This window comes from Lissotriton vulgaris, chromosome 8 (assembly GCF_964263255.1).
Source record: "Lissotriton vulgaris chromosome 8, aLisVul1.2, whole genome shotgun sequence".
Lineage (NCBI taxonomy): Eukaryota > Metazoa > Chordata > Amphibia > Caudata > Salamandridae > Lissotriton > Lissotriton vulgaris.
In genome coordinates this window covers 1,191,782,447-1,191,808,237 of record NC_141696.1, presented here as the reverse complement: position 1 = coordinate 1,191,808,237, position 25,791 = coordinate 1,191,782,447, and the positions used below count along the sequence as shown (strand labels likewise).

Here is a 25,791-nt window from a genome sequence, read left to right as displayed (position 1 = left end):
TAGGGGGTATTGTAAGCCATTATGAATAGAAGACAGTAGGAAACCTGAATACTGTTTCTGTGTGCTGCCACATGCTGTGCTGCCCTTACTTTCTCCTGTGTGTGGCGAGCCCTACAGCTCACTACAACGACTGCAATGTCCAGTCAACAACACTACAGCTACAGAACTACATCTGCATTATTACAATGATAATTCTGTACCAGCACCACTACCACACTATAACCCTACACTGACAGCATCAGAACATTAAAAGCATAACAAAACAGTAGAACTGCAATGCTGCAGGCAAAACAACCAGCACTAATGCGCTACTACTGTAACACTGTAACATTCCAAGAGCAGGAAGAGAAAAATACACAACTATTACTGCCATACTACGACTAATATGTAACACTACACTACTATGACTGGAAGCCTACTAGTGACACACTGCAGTGTTACAACACTACAATAAATCAAAAGAGCACCAACAACAACACAATTGCAACACTACAACAGCTATAATACTTCAATTTCACAACTAAACCAATATATCCAAAACGGTCCAGCAACATTACAAAACAATGATTTCGACACCGCACCTTTACCTGTACCAGTCAGTCAGCAGCAGTTCTTTTGTTTCATTGTCCATTGACTATTGTGTGGCAGGGTATGCTCAGACGTGAGTCCCTTGCTCACTTTGCCACTGGATTCAAGCAAGCCGGGCTGAAGACGGCTGGAATGCCAGAAACCGGTCCTCGGAAGCTTGTTTCCGGTCCAGGGAAGGTATGGCTTGGCAGTTCGGGCTGGACTGTTCCCATGAGGCACATGGTCAGACTGATTTGCATATGGCCATGTCTGAACTGGGGTGGCAGACTGGGCTAAAGAACGGCGATGGATCAAACCCAGATCTTTTGACTGGGTGTGAGTGTTTGATTGATTCAGATGCTCCGTCCATCACCACCCCCTTTTGTACCGCTTTTGGCCGCCCTAAGTGTGGCAGGGTATGCTCAGACGTGAGTCCCTTGCTCACTTTGCCACTGGATTCAAGCAAGCCGGGCTGAAGACGGCTGGAATGCCAGAAACAGGTCCTCGGAAGCTTGTTTCCCGTCCAGGGAAGGCATGGCTTGGCAGTTCGGGCTGGACTGTTCCCATGAGGCACAGGGTCAGACTGATTTGCATATGGCCATGTCTGAACTGGGGTGGCAGAGTGGGCTAAAGAACGGCGATGGATCAAACCCAGATCTTTTGACTGAGTGTGAGTGTTTGATTGGTTCAGATGCTCCGTCCATCACCACCCCCTTTTGTACCGCTTTTGGCCGCCATAAGTGTGGCAGGGTATGCTCAGACGTGAGTCCCTTGCTCACTTTGCCACTGAATTCAAGCAAGCCGAGCTGAAGACGGCTGGAATGCCAGAAACCGGTCCTCGGAAGCTTGTTTCCGGTCCAGGGAAGGCATGGCTTGGCAGTTTGGGCTGGACTGTTACCATGAGGCACAGGGTCAGACTGATTTGCATATGGCCATGTCTGAACTGGGGTGGCAGAGTGGGCTAAAGAACGGCAATGGATCAAACCCAGATCTTTTGACTGGGTGTGAGTGTTTGATTGATTCGGATGCTCCGTCCATCACCACCCCCTTTTGTACCGCTTTTGGCCGCCATAAGTGTGGCAGGGTATGCTCAGACGTGAGTCCCTTGCTCACTTTGCCACTGGATTCAAGCAAGCCGGGCTGAAGACGGCTGGAATGCCAGAAACCGGTCCTCGGAAGCTTGTTTCCGGTCCAGGGAAGGTATGGCTTGGCAGTTCGGGCTGGACTGTTCCCATGAGGCACATGGTCAGACTGATTTGCATATGGCCATGTCTGAACTGGGGTGGCAGACTGGGCTAAAGAACGGCGATGGATCAAACCCAGATCTTTTGACTGGGTGTGAGTGTTTGATTGATTCAGATGCTCCGTCCATCACCACCCCCTTTTTTACCTTTTTTTGGCCGCCCTAAGTGTGGCAGGGTATGCTCAGACGTGAGTCCCTTGCTCACTTTGCCACTGGATTCAAGCAAGCCGGGCTGAAGACGGCTGGAATGCCAGAAACAGGTCCTCGGAAGCTTGTTTCCCGTCCAGGGAAGGCATGGCTTGGCAGTTCGGGCTGGACTGTTCCCATGAGGCACAGGGTCAGACTGATTTGCATATGGCCATGTCTGAACTGGGGTGGCAGAGTGGGCTAAAGAACGGCGATGGATCAAACCCAGATCTTTTGACTGAGTGTGAGTGTTTGATTGGTTCAGATGCTCCGTCCATCACCACCCCCTTTTGTACCGCTTTTGGCCTCCATAAGTGTGGCAGGGTATGCTCAGACGTGAGTCCCTTGCTCACTTTGCCACTGAATTCAAGCAAGCCGGGCTGAAGACGGCTGGAATGCCAGAAACCGGTCCTCGGAAGCTTGTTTCCGGTCCAGGGAAGGCATGGCTTGGCAGTTCGGGCTGGACTGTTACCATGAGGCACAGGGTCAGACTGATTTGCATATGGCCATGTCTGAACTGGGGTGGCAGAGTGGGCTAAAGAACGGCAATGGATCAAACCCAGATCTTTTGACTGGGTGTGAGTGTTTGATTGATTCGGATGCTCCGTCCATCACCACCCCCTTTTGTACCGCTTTTGGCCGCCATAAGTGTGGCAGGGTATGCTCAGACGTGAGTTCCTTGCTCACTTTGCCACTGGATTCAAGCAAGCCGGGCTGAAGACGGCTGGAATGCCAGAAACCGGTCCTCGGAAGCTTGTTTCCCGTCCAGGGAAGGCATGTCTTGGCAGTTCGGGCTGGACTGTTCCCATGAGGCACAGGGTCAGACTGATTTGCATATGGCCATGTCTGAACTGGGGTGGCAGAGTGGGCTAAAGAACGGCGATAGATCAAACCCAGATCTTTTGACTGGGTGTGAGTGTTTGATTGGTTCAGATGCTCCGTCCATCACCACCCCCTTTTGTACCGCTTTTGGCCGCCATAAGTGTGGCAGGGTATGCTCAGACGTGAGTCCCTTGCTCACTTTGCCACTGGATTCAAGCAAGCCGGGCTGAAGACGGCTGGAATGCCAGAAACCGGTCCTCGGAAGCTTGTTTCCGGTCCAGGGAAGGCATGGCTTGGCAGTTCGGGCTGGACTGTTCCCATGAGGCACAGGGTCAGACTGATTTGCATATGGCCATGTCTGAACTGGGGTGGCAGAGTGGGCTAAAGAACGGCGATGGATCAAACCCAGATCTTTTGACTGGGTGTGAGTGTTTGATTGGTTCAGATGCTCCGTCCATCACCACCCCCTTTTGTACCGCTTTTGGCCGCCATAAGTGTGGCAGGGTATGCTCAGACGTGAGTCCCCTGCTCACTTTGCCACTGGATTCAAGCAAGCCGGGCTGAAGATGGCTGGAATGCCAGAAACCGGTCCTCAGAAGCTTGTTTCCCGTCCAGGGAAGGCATGGCTTGGCAGTTCGGGCTGGACTGTTCCAATGAGGCACAGGGTCAGACTGATTTGCATATGGCCATGTCTGAACTGGGGTGGCAGAGTGGGCTAAAGAACGGCGATGTATCAAACCCAGATCTTTTGACTGGGTGTGAGTGTTTGATTGGTTCAGATGCTCCGTCCATCACCACCCCCTTTTGTACCGCTTTTGGCCACCATAAGTGTGGCAGGGTATGCTCAGACATGAGTCCCTTGCTCACTTTGCCACTGGATTCAAGCAAGCCGGGCGGAAGACGGCTGGAATGCCAGAAACCGGTCCTCGGAAGCTTGTTTCCGGTCCAGGGAAGGCATGACTTGGCAGTTCGGGCTGGACTGTTCCCATGAGGCACAGGGTCAGACTGATTTGCATATGGCCATGTCTGAACTGGGCTGGCAGAGTGGGCTATAGAACGGCGATGGATCAAACCCAGATCTTTTGACTGGGTGTGAGTGTTTGATTGGTTCAGATGCTCCGTCCATCACCACCCCCTTTTGTACTGCTTTTGGCCGCCATAAGTGTGGCTAGGTATGCTCAGACGTGAGTCCCTTGCTCACTTTGCCACTGGATTCAAGCAAGCCGGGCTGAAGACGGCTGGAATGCCAGAAACCGGTCCTCGGAAGCTTGTTTCCGGTCCAGGGAAGGCATGGCTTGGCAGTTCGGGCTGGACTGTTCCCATGAGGCACAGGGTCAGACTGATTTGCATATGGCCATGTCTGAATTGGGGTGGCAGAGTGGGCTAAAGAACGGCGATGGATCAAACCCAGATCTTTTGACTGGGTGTGAGTGTTTGATTGGTTCAGATGCTCCGTCCATCACCACCCCCTTTTGTACCGCTTTTGGCCGCCATAAGTGTGGCAGGGTATGCTCAGACATGAGTCCCTTGCTCACTATGCCACTGGATTCAAGCAAGCCGGGCTGAAGACGGCTGGAATGCCAGAAACCGGTCCTCGGAAGCTTGTTTTCCGTCCAGGGAAGGCATGGCTTGGCAGTTCGGGCTGGACTGTTCCCATGAGGCACAGGGTCAGACTGATTTGCATATGGCCATGTCTGAACTGGGGTGGCAGAGTGGGCTAAAGAACGGCGAAGGATCAAACCCAGATCTTTTGACTGGGTGTGAGTGTTTGATTGGTTCAGATGCTCCGTCCATCACCACCCCCTTTTGTACCGCTTTTGGCCGCCATAAGTGTGGCAGGGTATGCTCAGACGTGAGTCCCTTGCTCACTTTGCCACTGGATTCAAGCAAGCCGGGCTGAAGACGGCTGGAATGCCAGAAACCGGTCCTCGGAAGCTTGTTTCCGGTCCAGGGAAGGCATGGCTTGGCAGTTCGGGCTGGACTGTTCCTATGAGGCACAGGGTCAGACTGATTTGCATATGGCCATGTCTGAACTGGGCTGGCAGAGTGGGCCAAAGAACGGCGATGGATCAAACCCAGAGCTTTTGACTGGGTGTGAGTGTTTGATTGATTCAGATGCTCCGTCCATCACCACCCCCTTTTGTACCGCTTTTGGCCGCCATAAGTGTGGCAGGGTATGCTCAGACGTGAGTCCCTTGCTCACTTTGCCACTGGATTCAAACAAGCCGGGCTGAAGACGGCTGGAATGCCAGAAACCGGTCCTCGGAAGCTTGTTTCCCGTCCAGGGAAGGCATGGCTTGGCAGTTCGGGCTGGACTGTTCCCATGAGGCACAGGGTCAGACTGATTTGCATATGGCCATGTCTGAACTGGGGTGGCAGAGTGGGCTAAAAAACGGCGATGGATCAAACCCAGATCTTTTGACTGGGTGTGAGTGTTTGATTGGTTCAGATGCTCCGTCCATCACCACCCCCTTTTGTACCGCTTTTGGCCGCCATAAGTGTGGCAGGGTATGCTCAGACGTGAGTCCCTTGCTCACTTTGCTACTGGATTCAAGCAAGCCGGGCTGAAGACGGCTGGAATGCCAGAAACCGGTCCCCGGAAGCTTGTTTCCGGTCCAGGGAAGGCATGGCTTGGCAGTTCGGGCTGGACTGTTCCCATGAGGCACAGGGTCAGACTGATTTGCATATGGCCATGTCTGAACTGGTGTGGCAGAGTGGGCTAAAGAACGGCGATGGATCAAACCCAGATCTTTTGACTGGGTGTGAGTGTTTGATTGTTTCAGATGCTCCGTCCATCACCACCCCCTTTTGTACCATTGACTATTGTCAGCACACGTTCTTCGTCCTTTGCTTACAGCATTTTAAAATCTTGTTTATTTTAATTGTTCCCATTTTCCAACTTAGTTTCCTTTTGTGGAGGCGGTCCACATCCTCTGTACATCAACCTTTTAATTCATTTTGTATTTCTGTTCGATTACCTGTTTCCTCTGGTCCTCAGTGTAGCAGCGGAGTTTCTGGAACTCGATTTCCGGCTGCGTTTTGCACTTCTTCGCTCTCTAGTCATCTCACGAGGATCACTGGTTCATTCGCATTGGCATCGAACCACCTTATGAGCCGGCCCTGATCTCATCCTTCTCATCCTTTTATATCCCTTTTGCTTGTGTTTGATGAGAACAGTGCCTGTTTTATTTTCTTCATTTCATCTTCCATGCTATGCTTACTTGTTTCCTTCAATGTTAATCCTCATTGGACTTTCCTGGGGTCTTTGGCGTCCTGGCTCCACACTTCCGCCTCCATGTTTTATTCCTCATAGGTATTTCTTTCGATTAACAACACCTGAGTCCACTGACCTCCTGGGACAGCCCACTTTATGTGGCTGCTCAGCAGAATCAAATGTGTCGCAGTCTCTGCCCATCTGTGCTTGCCTAGGGTTCCTGGTGGTGGGTCCAGATCAATGTTATGACAAATTGTGACTCTCTTCTAACTCCTTCTACTGTTCACCAAAAAAGCTCCTTGACCTCCATGAACACCGTGATCCCAATATTCTTGGACAGTCTGGTGGCGCTTACCTGCTCTTCCTTCGGCAGAAGTGTCTGCGTCCCGGCCCCGTGAGGCTCTCGGGCCGTGGGCTAAAATGGTGGCTGCCGATCAACCCTGAGCATTGGATCTAGTGAGGACGGCGCTCCCGAGACCTGGCTTTCTCCTCGCCGACTCTCGCACCCAAGGTGAGCCGGTTTCCAGCGCAGGTGTAGAGAAGCGCTCCCTGCTCTTCGGCGAGAGGCTTACCTGGCAGGGACACCATGCGATCCATCGTCTGACCCTAAGATGGCGGCACCCTTGCGACATTAGGCCGCTGACTCCCGCTGTTCGCCTGGCGAACTTCTGGAATCTGGCGGTGTATGGTCGGATCCGGGGGCACCAGCGCGAGTAACAACGCATACCCCTGTTCTCCTCTGCGGAACTCACCATATGGCGCTAACTCGTGGCATGCCTGGTTCCAAGATGGCGGCGACTACAGACCACCGGTACCACCAACTCTGCCAGATCGACCTGCGCACTGCTGAACCTCTGCATCAACTGGTGGGCCCTGTATTGCAGCGTTCACCCTTCTATTACTTTCACTTCCAGCCGCCTCGCCCTCTGCATAGGGATGCCAAATAACCAAGAGGCGATATGAGGACGCTTCATCTTACATCCACTCTGCTGCTGTTGCCTTTCCTTATTGCCAGGTACAGGGGTGCAGTTTCAGGGAGAATCTCGACACTACAGCGTGACGCCCCCGGGCTTTTCTTTGCTGTCTTTACCTGGGGGTGCGTGTCTTCCTGTACTGCGTCTCTGGCACCCACGCAGACTTCCACGGACATTTGGCATGCTGCGTGCAGCCTGAGGGGCACTGCTGCCCGTGCGACCCAGAGACTGTGCCTTTGAACATCCCCGGCGACTCTGCTACCCAGTGGCCCCTGAGCGTTTGTCCATCTAATTGACTAGTTTTGGTTTCGGGGGTCCCCCAATGCCTTTCCCTCCTTGCTCCTGTGGCTGCCCCCCTCTGCTCTGTTCCTCTTTCATGGACTTCTTTATTATTTCTTTTTTTTTCTTTTGTCCTTGCCGCTAGTTTGCTGCTGCTCTCAGCCGCTTCTTTCTCCTGACCCTGGCCCACCATCTTGTCCGTTCCCTCTGCCTTTGCCCTTCTCCCTCGTTTCCCCCTTGACGATCCTCAAATGTTTCTGATTTGCCTTTTTTCCATACCCCAGTATGCCTCCCACCCTCCCTACTCCCACCCAATTCTACTATTTGTATATATATGTATATAGAGATAACTCTAATCACTAGTATATGTAGACCATTCAAATGTGACGCTTAGAGTTTATCCATTTATATCGCTTCCTTTAGTGACTCTTTTCCTTGTGTGACTTTACAACGTGTACATTTGCAATTTTTTCTGCTTGTATCTTTTATGTAACGCACGTAATCCGAAGTCCTTATGTATTGAAACTGGTTCTTATGTAAAGCGCTGTGACACCTTCGGGTAAAGTTTGCGCTAAATAAAATCGCATTAAATAAAATAACAATCAAAATCCGAAACTGGTAACTTAATAAATACTAGCACGATACGTCAAAGTCTTCACATTCTCTAGACCAGGGGTCTTCAATCTGTGGGGCGCGACCCCCAGGGGGGGCATGGAGTCCTAGAAAGGGGGTCGCGCATTCCCATCGCACTTTTGCCTGGAACTGCCTGAAGCTGCAATCCAAAACGTTTGCTATATTCGTTTTGGATTCCGAAACAAGACTGAGCAGTTTGGCATTAAAACGTGTCTCCGGAAAAAGAACACCAAGATCAGGCATACATCGTGCAGTTTTTACATACTTTGGGCAGTTTTGTAAGAGGAACATGTAAGTTAAGTGTTAAGTGCCAGCGCCTTGAGACCCTACGGGTATGTAGCGCGCTCTATAAGTGTCATTGATTGATTGATTGATTGAAGTGTATGGCATCTTCAGGTGTTCTCTGATTGGAGGGCAGCGTGAAAGCATACAGCGTCATGGGTGATTGTCTGAGAAAATGCAGATTTAACATCAGGAAATGCCGGGAACTGGGGCCATGAATATGATCTGGCGAAGCCTCTGGAGTGCTTCAATGTTTTTGTTTGTTGTTGCTGCTGCCTTGCACTCCTGCCTTGCACTCCTGCTGCATTTCCTGATCTTCCTCGTTGTCCTTGCTTCTGCAGTGTTTTTCCAGCAGCTGGTGTCCTTTTCGTGCTTCTTAGTGGTTTCTTCGTGACTGCCTTGAAATACTATCCCGTGGCTGTTTCCTGGTTTCCGTGGCACCTGGAACTTCGTATTCGATAATAGGATTTTCTTTAGAGAACAATGTTTATATTTCACATTTATTTGATTTGGAGGCACTAACAAACAAATTATTTGCCAGTAGTTACAGTAAAACCTTGAAAAATACATAGCTAATGAGAGCAGATGTTTTAGTGGTATATGGTGTCACAAGCAAGCAACGAACGCTGCCAGTGTTTTTAGATCACATTTCGTGTCTTTTGCTATTAATTAGACTCTCTCTCCCCTAGTGTAATTTAGCATTCCTATGCAAACTAGGGTTCTCTGCGGAGCTCTAAGGCTGGCTTCAGAGCCTGGCCTCTCGGTAAAGAGGGATGCAATGTGGTTCCCTGGAAAAGGTAAGTAAGGTGTGACCCTGAAGAGGCAGACTTGGTGGTCTGCTCCATAGCATCCCCTGGTAGTATGGAGGTTGTCCATGAGGAGTAAGCAGGTTGTGCGTCCCAATTTTTATTGATGGGGCCAAATGAAACCTGGGGGAGGGCAAGAAGCAGTGGCAGTTGGCATGGACCCTGAGAAACAGAGATGGGTAGGTGAGTCTATCTTAGATACTGCATTGTCTGTAGTTTCCTTGTGGGCTGTGGCCCAGGGCCTGATCTCTGAGGGTAGCAACCCTGAGACAGAGAAAGTAAGGACTAGGAGGCAGGTTTCACCTGCAGCAGTGAGGCTTAAGGAGGGTAGTAGGAGAGTGGGCCATGCTTAAAAAGAATTGCTGAGAAACATTTTCTACTCAAACCAGTCTCTTGCTGTCTGTATTTATCCATATTTATTTATCCATATTTATTTTGTTTTGTGAATAGATGATGTGATAACTCGTATATTTCAACATATACAGTACTAAGTTCTAGAACTTTTTGTAAGGAGGGGGTCCTCATGCCTGAAATTTTTGACAGGGGGGTCTCGGCATTCAAAAGTTTGAAGACCTCTGCTCTAGACAGCCCCTTTACTTGCTTGACTCCACGACCATTCTATGTCTAAACCTTAATGGGATCATTTCATTACATTTTTACATTCAAATCAAATCAAATCAAATATTTATTTATTCGGCACTTAAAAAGATACCATAAAAGTACATAAAAACAGTTAAAAATACATTAAAAAATAGTTCATCAAATACATTTCATGTCATTTAATCCAAAGTCTCAATTTGCAGGGCATCATATTCAGCTCATCTCTCTTGAGTTCCTTAGCCTCACTGCCATCTTAATAAAACTCATAATACAGAAAAGGGTATATGCATCATTAGCCTTCTGTAAAAACATGAATGCTACCTTAGCATGTTTAAACTTGGCTTGTTTCAGTAATCCCACCAGGAACTTTCGCCTAGGTAATGAATAAAAAGGGCACAGCAAAACAAAACGAAGGGTATCCTGCGGAGACCTATTGTCGCAGCCGCAGGTACCCTTCTGCTCGACCGTTAAGGTAAAACCGGGGGGATCAGCCAACAAGTGGTGCAACAGGTTAAATCTAAAACGGGTCATATAAAATCTGTCCTGTACATTATGGATCAGTGAGAGATAAGGTTCCCTTCCACTCTCTATTTTCAATAATCTATAAGCCACAACTGTAGATTTACACTCTTCAGTAGCCGCCCTCCTTGCAATTGCCCATTCCCCAAACATTTTCTTGACGGTCGTTTTATTCTGGGCAGTAAGGGCTTCAGGTTCCGTGAAGAGGTTCTTACAGCCAATGGACTCTAGGGTGCACTTTACATAATTTAGCCAGGGGATAGAGCTCCATTTGTCTCGTTTCAAACAATCTGTGATAATTTGTCTACTGAGGTCTGCCTCGGGGTTGTACCAGATTTTCACCCAGGCCAAAAGTGGTCTGATCTTAATCTTGTCTTCAATGTAGGGTTCTCCCAGTTCCTCGTGTAAAATGTAGGCAGATGTACTAGATGGGACTTTCAATATCCTTCTGAAGAATTTGTTTTCCTCTGCCTGGACCGGGTATATGTTCACAAAACCCCAAACTTCCTCCCCGTAAGCAGCCTTAGCACAACATATTGATCTGTACAAATTCATCACTTGCTTGGGAGACCATCTCCCCAGCCTTCTCTCATACCCCATTATAGCACCAGATGAGGACACCAGTGTTTGTCCACTAAAGATCTAAACTTTAGAAGCCCATCAAATAGTACTCTTAAATTGGGAAAGGACTGCACCAGACTAATTTTATGGGTTTCTATCTTATAAGAAAATTTCTTGTCTGGTCTGGCTCCCGCCAGCATAACATACGATTTGTCCAAATTTGCTGTCAAATCAAGTGAGGCAATAAAACTCACAAAATCCATCAATGAGCCTCTGTAATCCCTGCGGTGTCTGGGCTAATAACACTGCGTCGTCCGCGTAAAGCAGGACGGGAACTGGGCGGGTGCCTACTTGCGGGGAGTCCACTCCAAGTTTGCATAAATCCCTATCTAAATTATTAATATAAAGTGAAAACAAAAAAGGAGCTAAAATGCAGCCCTGCCGCACTCCACTACTGCTTGGAAATGGTGAGGTCTTGCTTCCGTCTTGGTTAAAATGGACGGACGCTGTTGTGTTCCAGTACAAAGCCTTTAGGATGTTAACTAAATCCTGGTCCACCCCTAAACCTTTCATCAGGGCCCATAGCTTCTCTCTATTCACATGATCGAATGCCGCAGAGAGGTCCATGAACCCCAGGTAGACTGCCTCCTTGCTGGCTATGGTGTACTTAGAGAGCAACAAGTAGAGATTCAGGCATTGGTCCGTGGTCGACCTCCCCTCCCTAAACCCATATTGCGTGTCTGTTATTACCCGGTGGGTATCTGCCCATTCGGTCAGGCGATTTAAAACCACCCTACCCAGGACCTTCGCCTTGACATCAATCAAAGATATCGGGCGATAGCAATTGGGGGTCATCTCGATTTCCTTTTTTGAAAATTGGAACTATGGTTGCCAAGGACCAAGAATGCGGCAGACCCGCCTCCACTGCCGCGTTCAAGACCCTCGTGAGGATGGGCGCCCACAGCTCTATTCTACTGAGGTATAGGTCAGGAGGAATTCCATCCGGGCCAGGCGCCTTATTTTTAGTTAGCCCCAGGATTGCCCCTTCCACTTCAGCCAGGGTAATCTCTGGCCGTGCAGTCAGTTTTAACCTCTGCCCTTCATCATTGTTTATTTCTCCCGTGTGATTGTATACATTTCTGAAATGGGAGTGCCACTGCTCTGGCAAAATGGTGCTTAAAATTTGTGGGGCATTTGAGTCCTGGAAACATGGTTTATTTATAATTTTCCAGAACTCAGTCAGGTCTCTTCTTTCCGCCGCCTCCCTTAGATCCGCCCAGGCTTGTATTTGAAGACTGGTTTTACAGGCTTTTAGTGCCTTCTTGTAGGTCAGCCTACATTGAGCTATGTAAATACTATCTCTAGGGGGTATTTTTAGGCTAGATTTAAGATCTTTGTGTGCCTTTGAGCATTCTTTATCGAACCATCTAGGTTCGGGGGTCATTGGTATCCTAGTCCTAGTGGTCCTTAATAGTCCGTCAATGAGGTGTGCCATCTTTTCAAATGCAATTACTACAGCGACCCCCTCAATATTGGGGTCGAGGCATGTATTTAGTGGATCTGCGCCTGTAATTATTAAATTCTTGTAAAAATTATCCCCATCTATTTTAGGCCATCTAAGTCTTCTCCCTTGGTCTGATATCTTCTCTGTCGCTCCTACCGCACATGATGTGTTTTTAATAGTTGCGCCTTTTAATTCTAGCACCAGGGGGTTTTGATCGCTAAATGTGCTACTTCTATGTCCACCCTACTAACCCAGCCTTTGAGTATAGGTGACACCATAATGTAGTCAATGTACGACCGACATCCTCTGCCCTTAAAAGTAGGATTGAGCTCCTCACCACTGCTCATTTCTATCAGGTCCATTGTATGGACCAAATTGTGGCCTTTCAGCACCTTATCTAACTCCACCCCTTCCATAGGATGCGAGAAGTGTGGCCCTCTCTCCACTGTACACCGTGACCAATCCTTATTTAATGGCCTAAGGTTTGCGCAAAGATGACAGTTAAAATCCCCTACCAGGTCTAAAGATGGAGCTGCTGCCGATTTTGCCATTGGCACCATCGTCAGCTGGGCATTTAGGCGGGAATCCAGTTCTTTTATTGTGTTTCCTTTCCCATTTGCCCCCACCACATTGTACCAATTAACCAGGATGATGTTTAACCCTTTTGAGCGAAAGCCCACTGCCAGCATGTTCTGTGATTCCCAGTTGAGGTTGGACCAGACCCCTTGTATGAGAAGGTCTACATATATGATCAGCCCTCCCATAGCTCTCCCTGGGGCTGACCTATGTGCAGGGACTGAAAAACACTTAAACCCTTCCAGGGAGAATGGTTACAATCAATCATACAGGTCTCCTGCAGGCATATTACATGAAACCCGGCGATGTATTGCCTCCATTCATGATCTTCGTATTTGGCAGCAAGTCCTGCTACATTCCAGGATAGTATTTTCAGTCCATCCCGCCCAACTGTTCTTCTTGTCCTGTCCCTGGGGGGATGAGTGAGTGCGTTTCCTTCAAGTATAGTAATTTCATTAGGGTCAGCTGCCTTATTTATATTTAATAATTGGGTGCCTAAATCAATGCTATCTGGTCCCGTTGACTCGATCTCCCTCACAGTACATAGTTGGGTACTCTCTGCCATATTTACCCCCTTGCTTTCCCCTCTCTGCGCTAACTCATTTTGAGATGTTTTAATCAAAGGTGTCTTAATCACTCATCCCCCCAGGGACAGGACAAGAAGAACAGTTGGGCGGGATGGACTGAAAATACTATCCTGGAATGTAGCAGGACTTGCTGCCAAATACGAAGATCAGGAATGGAGGCAATACATCGCCAGGTTTCATGTAATATGCCTGCAGGAGACCTGGATGATTGATTGTAACCATTTCTCCCTGGAAGGGTTTAAGTGTTTAAGTGTTTTTCAGTCCCTGCACATAGGTCAGCCCCAGGGAGAGCTATGGGAGGGCTGATCATATATGTAGACCTTCTCATTTTTACATTCATTTTTAGTCTTAAGTGGATAAACGTGTCTCTACTGAGACTTAACAACCTTCAAAGAGGTACCCAAATGAGGGTACAGGGAACTCCCCGTGACTGTCTGATATGGTAAAAGGTTTGGGCTGGTACATGAATTTGTGACTGTCATGCTTGGAAGCAGCTTGGTCTTCCTCTGCATTAAAATCCCCAAGAGAAAGTACACATCTGTAACAGATGCTGGAGAGTCTCTCATGGTGATACCACATTATGCAGATCTTACAGGGGCAGCTGGAGAAAGGCCGTTCTTTCTCCTGTTTTCTGACATACATCCTGACACACCAGCAAGAAAAAACCAATGTGTTTCATTCAGAGCAGGGAGGAGGGTTCCGTCCATTGTTGGTGCGAAGAGACTTCCCAGGTGGTGTTGTCACTGGAAGACGTAAGAGACCGAGGGCCAGATTACTAAACACTGGTAGCAAAATAATGGTCACAATGTGTGCTAGCACTTATGCGACCAGCGTGTTTTTTTTACAAACCGACCTATATACTGATAAGTTTGTTTGCAAAATACAATTCTTAGTGATCACAGTTCGGCCTACCTCCTGAATATTCATGCAGTAGGTTGCAAATTGTGACCCACTATGATTTGCCACCATCACCGGGATTGTGGCTGGCTGGGGTCAGCAGATCTTCATGTCTGTGATTGCTTTTAAACAATTCAATCATTTAACAAAAAATATTGACAGTTTTTCTTAAAGAAAAATAGGATGCTTTTAAAAGAAATGAGAAGTTTAACAAGACATGCTGTATGGAAGATAAGATAGCTGCTGAGCTCAATTGTTATGTTATGTTAAAAAAAACTTGTAAAGCGCAACATATACCCGGAGGTGTCTTGGCGCTAATCAGAGTGCAGAGCTAGTGCAAAAGGAGAAAGCTACTGATTAAAAAGCCAGGTTTTTAGTGATTTCCTGAATTGTAGAAGGGAGAGGCTGATCTGATGTGCAAAGGGAGGAGAGCCCATTGTTTGGTTGCTCCTGCCAGGAAGCTGCTTCCTCTCCGTTTAGAATGTTTTTACATCTAATGGTTTTATTTTGAAGGATCCCAGTGATCTTATATTTCTGGTGGGGGTGTACTGTGAAAAAGCTTTCCTCAAAAAGAGTGGTCCAGAGTCATGGAGGGTCTTATAGGTAAGACTTAAGAGATTTGAATTTGATCCTATTCTTTACATTTAGCCAGTGAAGATCTTTTATGGCAAGAGAGACAGAGTGATGCCTGCACAGTCCTAGTAGTAATCTTGTGGCTGAATTCTGCAGAACTTGAAGGTTGTTGACCTATTGGACCTGCAGGCAGTTGTATAGGCCATAACATCAAGTCTTTTTGATAGTATTAAGGTGGAAATAACTGTCTTCCCGGCACTGATGGGGAGAAAATTCAATATTTTCCTAAGGATTCTAAGGGTGTAGTAAGAGGATGAAATAACTGCATTGATTTGCTTACCGAGATCTAGTTTGTCATACAGGATGACCCTAAGATCTTGGCTTTATTGGTGGTGGTAGGAAGTAGTCCCATTTCTGCTGACCAACAGGGTGCTGACCAGAAGTTAGGATTTTTTCCAGGTAGGTTCACCTCGGTCTTCTCAGAATTAAGCTTAAGGCAATGCTTGCTCATCCAAGAATTGATTTGGCGCATACCATTCTGGATTCAATGACTAGTGTTGTTGGAGGCGGAAAGCACGATTTGCAGTTCATTCATGTAGGAGGTGAGCGAGAGGCTGTAGGATTGAATAGGAGGAGCCAGTTCAGCTACATAAATATTCAAAAGAGTGGGGCTGAGTGATGAACCCTGTGGAACTCCATAGGGTAAGGAAAAAGATGTAGACGAGGAAGTGTCTACTTTGACCAGATTTCCTCTATCAGAGAGGAAGGATGTAAGTAATTTTAAGGCTAGCTTCTTTATGCCGATCACTTCCAGACAGTGGATCGAGATGGAATGGTCCACCGTGTCAAAGGCCACAGATAGATCTAACAGGATCAGTTCTGCCGATCCACCCTCATCCAGGATACATTTTAGTTCATCCGTTGCCTTAATGAGGGCTGTCTCGGTGCTGTGTTCCAATCTGAACCCAAATTGAGTGGGATCGAGACATTTATTCGCTTTGATGAACTGATTCAGCTGTATGTTCATAATCGTTTCAATTATTTTGGAGGGAAAGGAGAGTCTAGAGATGGGCCGATAATTAGCCGGATGTTCCGGATCAAGATTAGTTTTTTTTGGGAGCGTGAGAATGGATGCCCTTTTCCAAGAAATAGGGAAGATACCGAGATAAACATGGAATTAAAGATATCGGTGAGTTTAGGAGCTATGGTATTTGAAATGGGCTTAAGCACTGAGGGAAGGCACGGATCATCCGGTGAGCCGGATTTGGTGGACTGTACGAGATCCTCTGTTTACACTATTGTGACTGGGGAGAAGGTGTCAAATACGGCCAGTGGGGAGTTGCTATCAGAATAGCCGTCCAACCTGATACTGATTACTGGCAGGTTATTGTTATTGAATTGAGCAAACAACTAAGACATATGATCTGTTTAATTTCTAAAGTGCTGAGCAATAGTATCACAAAAAGACTGACTAATCTGGTCTCCTTTATAACCAGGCTGTCTGGTAAGTGTGTTTATTACCAGATAAAGTTCTTTAGCAGAGTTCTTTGAGGATTCAATTTGCGTGGTGTCGTATGCGGATTGTGAGCATGTCCTGCTGTGATGGCGTCCGTCCATGTTAATCGTGTTATCTCTTCACTGGCCCATGGACTCTTTTGCCTGTTGTCCAGTTCATAAGCTAGCCCTTCTGTTTCTTCCCTGTGCTTCCAGGTGTGGGTGGCTGATAGAGGAAACAAACGGATTCAGGTTTTTGCCAAGGACTCTGGAGAGTGGTTGGGAGAATGGACAAGCTGTTTCACAGAAGATGGTCCCTATTCTGTCAGGTAAACACACATCTCAGATGAAAATAAAACACGCTCCCCTGTTTTACCAACACTGTGATTTGGGAAGGTGTGGTGCCAGAATATCATTGCCAGGCTTTTGTCTGTCATAAATGTCTAGTCCTAAATATCGGCAACAAACATATTGGCCCATCGGCGTTAATAGAAAATTTACATCAAATGGGACTTAAAAAATAAATAAATTAAGGCCACGATATTTATGTCAGATGTCATACAGTATCCTGCCATGCAACAGTTGGGAAATATATTGATTCCCTCCAATTAGGTGCATTAAAACGAATGACAGCATTATAATAATTAATGTGATTTATTGATGTATTAATTAGTGATGATCTTTTAAAAGATTAATCACTTTCATAATGACAAGTGTTATTTATTGCAGCAGCATGGTCCTCTGCTATTACTCTCCTTAGTGAGATTTATGGATGCCTTGAATGTTGAAAAAGTATTGATTGTCCTGGATCTCAAGTAGTGGCAAGCAGTGATTTCCCCCAAATGAATATTTTATATTCACCCTTCGTCCCTTTCTTATCTAGTTCCTTATCAGAACACAAGCAAGCAACGACAGAGTTCTCCCTGATTGGGGTTATGCAGTCGGGTGTAGCTTGATTCCAGTGGCGCAGTGAGCACAGGACCCATGTCTGGGCAAACCCCTGCCACTTAGAACTATATATCTAGCATACGCAGGGTGCAACCAGTGTTGAATTGCTTGCATTTCGGTTCAAGGACTGTTCCTATTGGAGCAGGGTAAAGACTGATCTGCATACGGGTAGGTCCAAACTGGTTAGACAAATTGCAAGCATTCCTCCCATTACCTTTTGTTTGGAGTTGAGCAGTATCATTAAAATGTTCCATCACATGACCCAAAGGTTTCTCCGGTTAGTGGCTCTACATCTGGACCATAGTGGAGATTGGGTTGTGGTCCCACAGAACGGACACATAAGGGTCACAGGGCCTCTCTGAGCTATGGGATATGACTAGCATAAAAGACATTTTATATACCCTTCACCGCAAGGTGTGATCCGGAAATCCCCAAGTCTGAGTGTATGACTCTTTTTCCACCACCCGTGTCGCTGATGGGACTGTACTCAATGTCACATTGGATGAAGTATAGTGGGTACCCAGAAAGTCACATGATGGGTCGCACAAAGGATGAACAGATAAATAAACTGCCATTCGGAGCGAACCATGCCATGACTTCACTCCACTCACCTGCAATTTTTGATGATCCTGTAAGCCCTCCTACAGGTCTTGGTGAGCGGTAGAGTGAGCTGCTTCATGCTCTGTGTCTTTGTCTCCAGACTCCGTTGTTTGACATGGGCCATTTACTTAGGCAAGGTCAGCACCAGGGCAGGCCAGCATTGATTCCGTGGTGCATCATGGTTAGTCTTAGCTTTGATGAAATGGGAAGGCTGCAGTACCACTTTCAGCACAATGGCGGCGTTATGTGCCAAAATCCCAGGTCCATAATATTGACCTGTACATTTGGACTCCACAATATCTACTACACTACATCGTCAATAGTAAGTATGTGCAGGAACATTTAGAGCTACTATTCGAACACCACATCTACTTATCCTTGTTGATACAGTGGGTGACAACATTGTGGATTAGGTGTATGTGCAAGGTCTGTATTAAAACTTCCATATGTTAGCTGTACACTCTGCAGCAGGGTCCACAAATCTCTATGCCAATGTAGATAGTCACTTTGCTTTACACAAATTGTAGGGTGTACCCTTAGTTGCTAGTAGACCACTGCCAGTCAGATTGATGTGTTTTCTTGGAGTCCTCCTTCAAGCGCTGGCTATACAAAGATGTTGCCCTGCTCCCAGGAGCTTTATTGTGGGCTGGACACCTAAATGACACCATGCAGGTACTTCCTCCAGGTGTCAACGTTGATGGGAAATCTTGCGCATCCTATCCAGAAAGATCCTGGGAATAAAGGAGCAAGATGAGAAAGAGGGAATGAGAAGAGAGGACAGTTGCGGGATGGACTGACCCGTGTGATTTTCTCTAGAAGCAGTTTCCCTCACCTTTCTTCCAGCTTTCATTCAGACAGATGTTCATGAACATCTGTGGGTAACCCAGCAACAGTTGCATCGAAGATGATTCTTGTCAGGCGTCCCTATGCCGTTGTTTCAGTGTTTAACATCATTATTGCATGCAAAATCCAGATATCGTTTGTGAAACTTTTCAGTTGTTAAAATAAAGGATATGGAAGTTATCTTATTTGCCAAAGGTCATTTGACTTAATTATAAATGGGGGAAGTAGGCATCACCCCTGGGCTAGCTACTGCAACCCAAAAGTCAATACCCCGGCAAAGCGGTTAAGACTTGGATAACCTCAAAACTGCTGGGTACAGAGACCATTTAGGTCTTACCCGTCTATAGGAAGCATAAAGCTATGGAGCCCACATCACCAAGTAGTCATACTTTCTGTATGCCTATGCACTGCTGAGCATTAACTCTTTGTTAGTTTACTATCTCTATAATCTCCCTAGTGTTTTATTCTGTTCTCCAACTTTTCATGTGTGGATTTTAAGCAGGAAATTTCACAAGTACATTTTAATTTTCTTTTTTGTTCTCATGGGATAACAACTTTCCACATTACAATTTCTATCGCATCACATGCTCTTGAAAAATGTGGTGATCAATGAACTCTCACACACTGTTTGTTTGCATTGCATATACCAGGTTAAATTCAAGGGTAATTTACTACCCATAGAGTTTTAGCTCTGTGATTGTCCATCGCATGCACATTAACTTCTGCCCAAGAAAGCACTTAGTTTTCCTTTATGGGACACATAAGAATCAGTGCATCTGCAGGTATAGCAGCATTTGCTTATGAGCAAGTCACACCTTTGCAAGTAAAATTGTATTTGTAAATCACTTATCAGCTTTTCATTCATGTGGCAGATTTACAAACCCATTTATTAGTATGGGAAGAAGTACTAAAAAAGCATTATTTTTCATGCCCTTACATGCCTTTTTGTATCAGTCCTAAGTTGCTCAACTCCTTATTAGTAGAAGGGTAAGGAGGGCTCAGTCAGTAAACAGTCCTATTTTATTGCCATTTGAGATGTTGTTTGGACAGTTCACAGATGCCCATAAGAGTATATAAAATAGTACTACAAAAGTACAACTCTATGTACTCCATAATACCTTTCTGAACAAAGCCCCAGTATTACCCACTTTTACATATTTAAGTATAATTTACACACAAAATAATCTTTGTGACCAAGATCCCAGAAGTCATGTAAATAAAACTTCCTTGAGCCCAAGACGTGTGATGAGCCACGGTAGCTCTTTGGCATCCTTGGTTTTCAGTGGTTCTTAAGGACATCTGCTTTACTAAGATTTAGATTTGTCTTGTATATTATCTGTTCGAGGCTTATGAGCTGCAGATCTCACTCTTTTCTCAGGGTTTCTATTTTTTTTAATGGACACTGTGAGTTAACAAGACCATTAAACACTTGCCTCTCATTTCTCTCTTTGTAGGTTGACTCCTGGTGAAAATTATCTCATTGTAGTCCAACTAACCATTAGCAGAGTTAACATCTTAGCCGTACCGCCCATTGGAACCATCGGGGACTGCGTCATAGTGACCCAGATCCAGCTCGCGGATGGAGTGCGGCCTCATCTTGTGGATGTAAACGTGAAAACTGGTGCTTTTTATGTAGCAGAACTTGGGTCAGAACAAGTGCAGAAATTTGTGCCACACAAATGAGCCAAACGTTGATGGTAATACATTGATTTTAAGATCCCTCTTTGGGTTTTTAAGTTCAGTTTAATGGCAACAGATAGTCAGCCTTGAAGTTCAGTGTTTATCTATTGGCTGAAACAAAATCAGTGGCTAAAAGCATGAATTTTTCTATTCCTGAGTAAACCTTGTCACTGCTGTAAATCCATCACACATGAATGGGAAGTGAAAGGTTTTAACATTAACAGAAAATATACCTGTATAGCCCAGGCTCTTTTTGGGACGCTTCTACGTGAAGCTGGCTTCATTTGCTTAATATCATCTACTCACATTTAAGGTAAAGATGGATTGATATTTCGGTAGCAGAAATTGTAAAATGGTGTATCCTTGTCAGAGATTCATCTGTATGAAAGAGTCAAAGGCATTCAAATAAAGCAAAGATGGTTTGTGATTTTTTTTGTCCTTCTAATTGAGCAGGTGGACTTGACTGAGAGCACATAATGATGACCAATGTGCCAGTTAAGCGGTAAGAGGGTGGGTGTCCTGGTGGCTCCTCTGCAACCATTGCTTTGTAATATACCTGTCTTCTCTTTGCAATCCGTGGTCTTCTCGTTGAACGTCTGTTAAATCACCCACACGCACTTACCCCACCTTCTATGGGTAGCTTACGGCCTAGGGACAGGTATGGTAAGGGTACATAAATAGGGAGCTGGTGGGTTGGAAGGTGCTAATTTACGTCATTCAGTTTGGCAAGCAAAAGGTTATGACTGCATGACCAGCCAAGGTGGACATAATGTTTACCAATGTCTACTGCAACTCCCTCTCGCCCCTGCCTTTATGACTGCATGACTGGCCAAGGTAGGCGTAATGTCTACTGCATCTCCGTCTCCTCTTATGACTGCATGACTGGCCAAGGTGGGTGTAATGTCTACTGCATCTCCCTCTCCCATCTGCCTCCACAGGAAGAGCCAATTTTGATACTGACATACATGTCAACCTTGCAACTATTCACCAGTGCTGCACACCACACTATATCTATACCCCTCTCCTCCATCTCCTCAGATCCAGTGTTGTCAAAAACCACAGGAACTGCCGAAGGCTCCTAGATGCACCTGTTTACGCAGCTCTCTTCACAACACGGTGGCTGACGTAGAGTGGAATGGGGATAACTCGGTGCATATTGTGTGTATATGCGAGTTATGTTTTGGGGCCAAATCCTTCCCTTTACTGAATGTTCGAAGCTGGTGCTTTGGGCCACATCAGTAAATGTAGCGAATTTGTCTAATACTTGAACGAGATACATGTCTAATCACTGGATTTATCAATTATTTAAGCTTTAGTTTAGGCCTGAATCAATGAATTTACAGAAAGTTTGAAGTTGATCTTTTGAGGCTAATCTTAATCTGCGCTTTTGGGGCACAACCAATTAGTTTACAGCGTATCTGAAGCTGCTTTTTTAAATAAATATGCATGCATAGAGAATGTGAGCAAAAATTATAAAAGTATAATTATTTACACAATGATTTAAGCTGATATTTTGAGACTAAATTAGTCTGTTTAAAAATGTTCTTAAGCTGAATAATTAAAGCTGGTATTTCGGGATTTGCTATATTCATTATGAGACATAGACTAGTGACAATTTGAAGTTAAGTCATGAGTCTGATGAAGACAAGAGGAGCGTCCACTGTGTGCCTTCCCTTGCCCCACTCATAACTACACAATTGTTGATATACAGCACTCGCGTGCTTATTGAGACAAATGTTGCGCCATTTGCCTTAGTACCTTCATGACTTACTGAATGTAACCACTTGTATCAATATAGTTGCTTCTCTGTTATTTATTTCTCTAATAATTGTGCTCTAAGGCGGTACTGACAACACCAAAAGTATACTACTGTTACACGATGCGATGATTACATGTCTTCTCCTTTCTCTGTTTCACTGTGGGAACCAACATTTGCTATGACTGTATTGTCATTTGTCAATAAAAAAGCACTGTGTTATAAATTTGGTACCTGTATATCAAAAAAGCAATAAAAAATGTTAATAACAAATGAGGTGGACAGTGGACTGCTGTCTTTGTAACTTATTGGAGATATTTCTTTATTCATTTCAGTAGGACACGGGCCCAAAAGTGCCACCAGCAAGAGCCCAACATTGCCTCTTTTTAAAAAGTTTCTATTTGACATCCCAAACCTCTTCTGACTCACGTCATAAGGCTCTAACATAGTTAGACCAACAATTAAACTATGTAGTTACCATTTTCAAAACTATTTTTAAGAGGCCCTTCCGTCTCCTATTGCCATTGTTCTTAAAATTCAGATCCTTTTTGACGTGTAACACATACAAGAAATTTTGAATACAGACACATTTTCTTTTATCAACGATAAAATGTACATAGGTAGAACCCTTGAACAGTGCAATATGCTCATGTTGTTAGTCTTATCCAATGGCAACTCTTAAAGCTATTGTTAGTCCAGCATTATTTATGCTTTATAAGTCAAAGCCTAAATTCTCTCCTTGGGCAAAATTGAGTAGCTTAAAAGAAGGACAAGGTGCACCTTGTTCAGCTCCTTCACTCTTTGTTATACAATAGAGCATCTCTCTGTAGATGTAACTCAAGACCAATCGGGTATCCAGGTCGGAGTGTCCCAGGGCAGACAGGGATTATTGGGCCCCGGTTATTACAAATGAGGGGTTCGCCACTACTTTCCTGGGGCCCTCATACTCTGGAGCCTTTTTCTGGGAACCAGGTACCCCTTTTCAATACTTGACTCTCAGGGTAGCGAGACCGAGTAGTGTAAGACGTACTCATGGGAAATGCTGTGGGTTAGAGACTCAGCACTCAGAAACACAGCAAACAATACTCAGTAAATCATTGTCCAGTTAGTATTTTGACTTGTAAAAAGGAAGAATACTTTATTATATGCACCACTATATAACATGCACCCATTTACAAATGCTTACAGAATGGCAGTGTGTGATCCCTATGATGACACCCTGTAAAGGGCCTCACAACCAAGAGGGGGTGCACATTGAAGACAGGTCCACTGATCAGGTAGCACACTAAAGGTGCCATATAGCCTCTGTGCTGTAGGCATCCATAACGGTCTCTGCAATAGCATGCACTGAACCCTGAAGCCAGAATCCTCCCCTCTATATGCATACCACAATATAGTAGGTGCAGTCAATAAAAGTCAGGCCTACTGACTTTGTAAAGTTGTCACCACAATAGTTAAAAGCAGAAAGTTAAAAGTGCAAAATAGAATGCAATCATCATTGAAGCATTTTAGGATGTTACCACCTTTCAAGTGAATTCAATACTGTGTGCAATGATTCACAATTATTCTTGTTGCTGTCAATAAAGCTTTCAGTATTCAATACGCTGCTGTGTATGAGTCTTTCTTCTACTTTCATTCTGGCTGAAAAGCAGCCTTAGGACCCAAAACCAAAGGTCTCCACAACCCCAACTTTGAGAGTGCTTGTAAAATCAACAAAGGTCTTCCGGGACTCTCTGGCAATGACCTGGGAGACACAGAATTACAACGAGACTGGCAAGGGGGTCTGCCATACTTCTGGCAACCCCCTTGAGATGGTTCAAATTATAGATGGTGCTCTTGCCCTTCTTGAGACACTATAGAACAACGTATACAGATTTTTCGATCTTGTTGCCCGGCTTCTGGGCCTGCCTTGAGGATGTCATTTTGTCACGGTTTCTCTTTTTTTTTTTTTTTAACCTGAATGTGCCTTCAGGTGTCTTAATTTTGTCTTTCTGTTTTTATAATTGTTTTTAGAGCAGGGTCCCCTGCCCCACATTGGGTGCCCGTACACGCTGCTGCAAGGCCACACAAGAGCCCCAAGCCCGTGCAGCCACGCCTGCCAACTGTGCTCCCCGCCGGGCACTCTTATCACAGCCCACAGAGATAGCCTCTTGTCCTCGCCTTTGCATTCACACTTGCCGACACAGACAAAGGCAATTGCAACACTTGCTTCTTCTGTTCGGCTCTCACACGGAAGAGTGGAACGCATTGGTGCTGGCCTCTCTAGCCAGTTCAGGCAGGCCCTAAATCTCTTTGGGTGTAGTGAATTCTGCTACTTGCAGGGTACATTACTTTTTTGGGAGGCCAACAGATGAAGAAGGGGGATTGCCATATGTGCTCCCTCAGGGCATATATCTCCTTGGGCCTTGGCCGCTCACAGGGATTATTCAAAAGTTGGGCTGAGCGGGGGAATGCTGTTTCAGGCTTCCTGGGGTGACATAAGATGAACCCGGTGGCACAAAGAGCTTCTCTTTGGCTTGGGTGCATTGGGGGCCCAATTGGTAATCTGAAAATAATCAGGCTAAATAAAGGTGGAGTGATTTGTCCCTGGGTGGATGATTTCGACGAGGCTCCAACCTCCAACGCCGGGCGTTTAATCCTGATCTGTGCATTATTTTTCGATTTTCTGGGGGCTTGAGCTGCCTTCCTGCCCTTCAATTCCTCACAGCCTGCTTGATACCTCTCCTGCAGCTCTACCACGCGGCTGCCTCTCCAGCAGAAGTAGATTTGCCAGACCCTGACCTACTCCTCTGTCTGGGCTCTTGGTTTGGGGTCTTCGACAGTAGCACCTGGTCGCCTTCAAGGCAGGTTAACATTGCTGCATCCACTCCTTATGCTCCATGGCCATGGAATAAGATACTGTTCATCTAGCCCACATGCAGCATTTCTATATGCGTGGAAAACATTCGTATAAAACTGACTATAAGTCAGTCATTCCTCGTGTATTGCATGCACAATTGTGTAAACTGTTTATGTTGTGTCTGTTACACGAAATTATGCTGTATGTGTCTTCATAATAGAAGTTTTTGCTTATTTAAATTCATAAACGCACTTTTAATAATATAAAATATTAGTACAAAAGGGGCTGTGGAGCCTGTGTTAAATCCGTAGACTTATTTGTTGTTCAATCAATCCTTTCAAATCTGAGCAGATTCTCATTCTAACACGATACATGGTGGTTGTGTAAATCTTATTTTTGCAAAACATTTGTGAACTCTGTTAATAGATCATGTGCTGTAGATAGACCTTACATTTGTAGACATTTTGTATGTGAGAAAATACATAGTTCACTCAAAGGCCATATATTTCCTTCTATTACTTTTTAGGTCTCGGGCCTAGCGTCATACTGCGTAAGCAGTGTGGGGGGAGCCCGAGATTTAATGACTTCAATAGTGTGCTTTATTCCGCCTCTCTCTTCCATTGGCTAGCTTCGTGAATGGAGGCTAGCCATTGGAAGAGAGGTGTGTCAATTACTATTTTCCCCGCCTAGATGCGATCCGTGGGCGTTTCTGTCTCTTTTTTTTAAGTCCCGCCCCCCACACCCTCCCTCTCGCCGAGGTCCCATACTCTTTTCCCCGGCTTGATGTGATCCGTGGGCGTTGCGTCTG

The 25,791-nt window shown here is 45.8% G+C and overlaps 1 protein-coding gene across 4 annotated transcripts in view; it reads left to right on the top strand.

Moving 5' to 3' along the window:
• The window catches only part of NHLRC3 (NHL repeat containing 3), a 110,303-nt gene extending 87,886 nt beyond the window's left edge, over window positions 1–22,417 (top strand). For 2 of the 4 annotated variants that reach the window (XR_015299342.1, XR_015299341.1), the window contains 3 exons: window positions 16,534–16,646; window positions 20,163–21,222; window positions 21,280–22,417. Coding sequence is in view for 2 of the 4 variants with exons in the window: in XM_086935063.1 (XP_086791189.1) it covers window positions 16,534–16,646; window positions 20,163–20,391 (342 nt within the window). In the remaining 2 variants the exon portion in view is untranslated. Of the gene's footprint in view, window positions 1–16,533; window positions 16,647–20,162 lie in introns of all 4 variants that reach the window. The other 2 variants (XM_086935063.1, XM_086935062.1) reach the window with 1 other exon arrangement.
• Window positions 22,418–25,791: the final 3,374 nt, after the last annotated feature.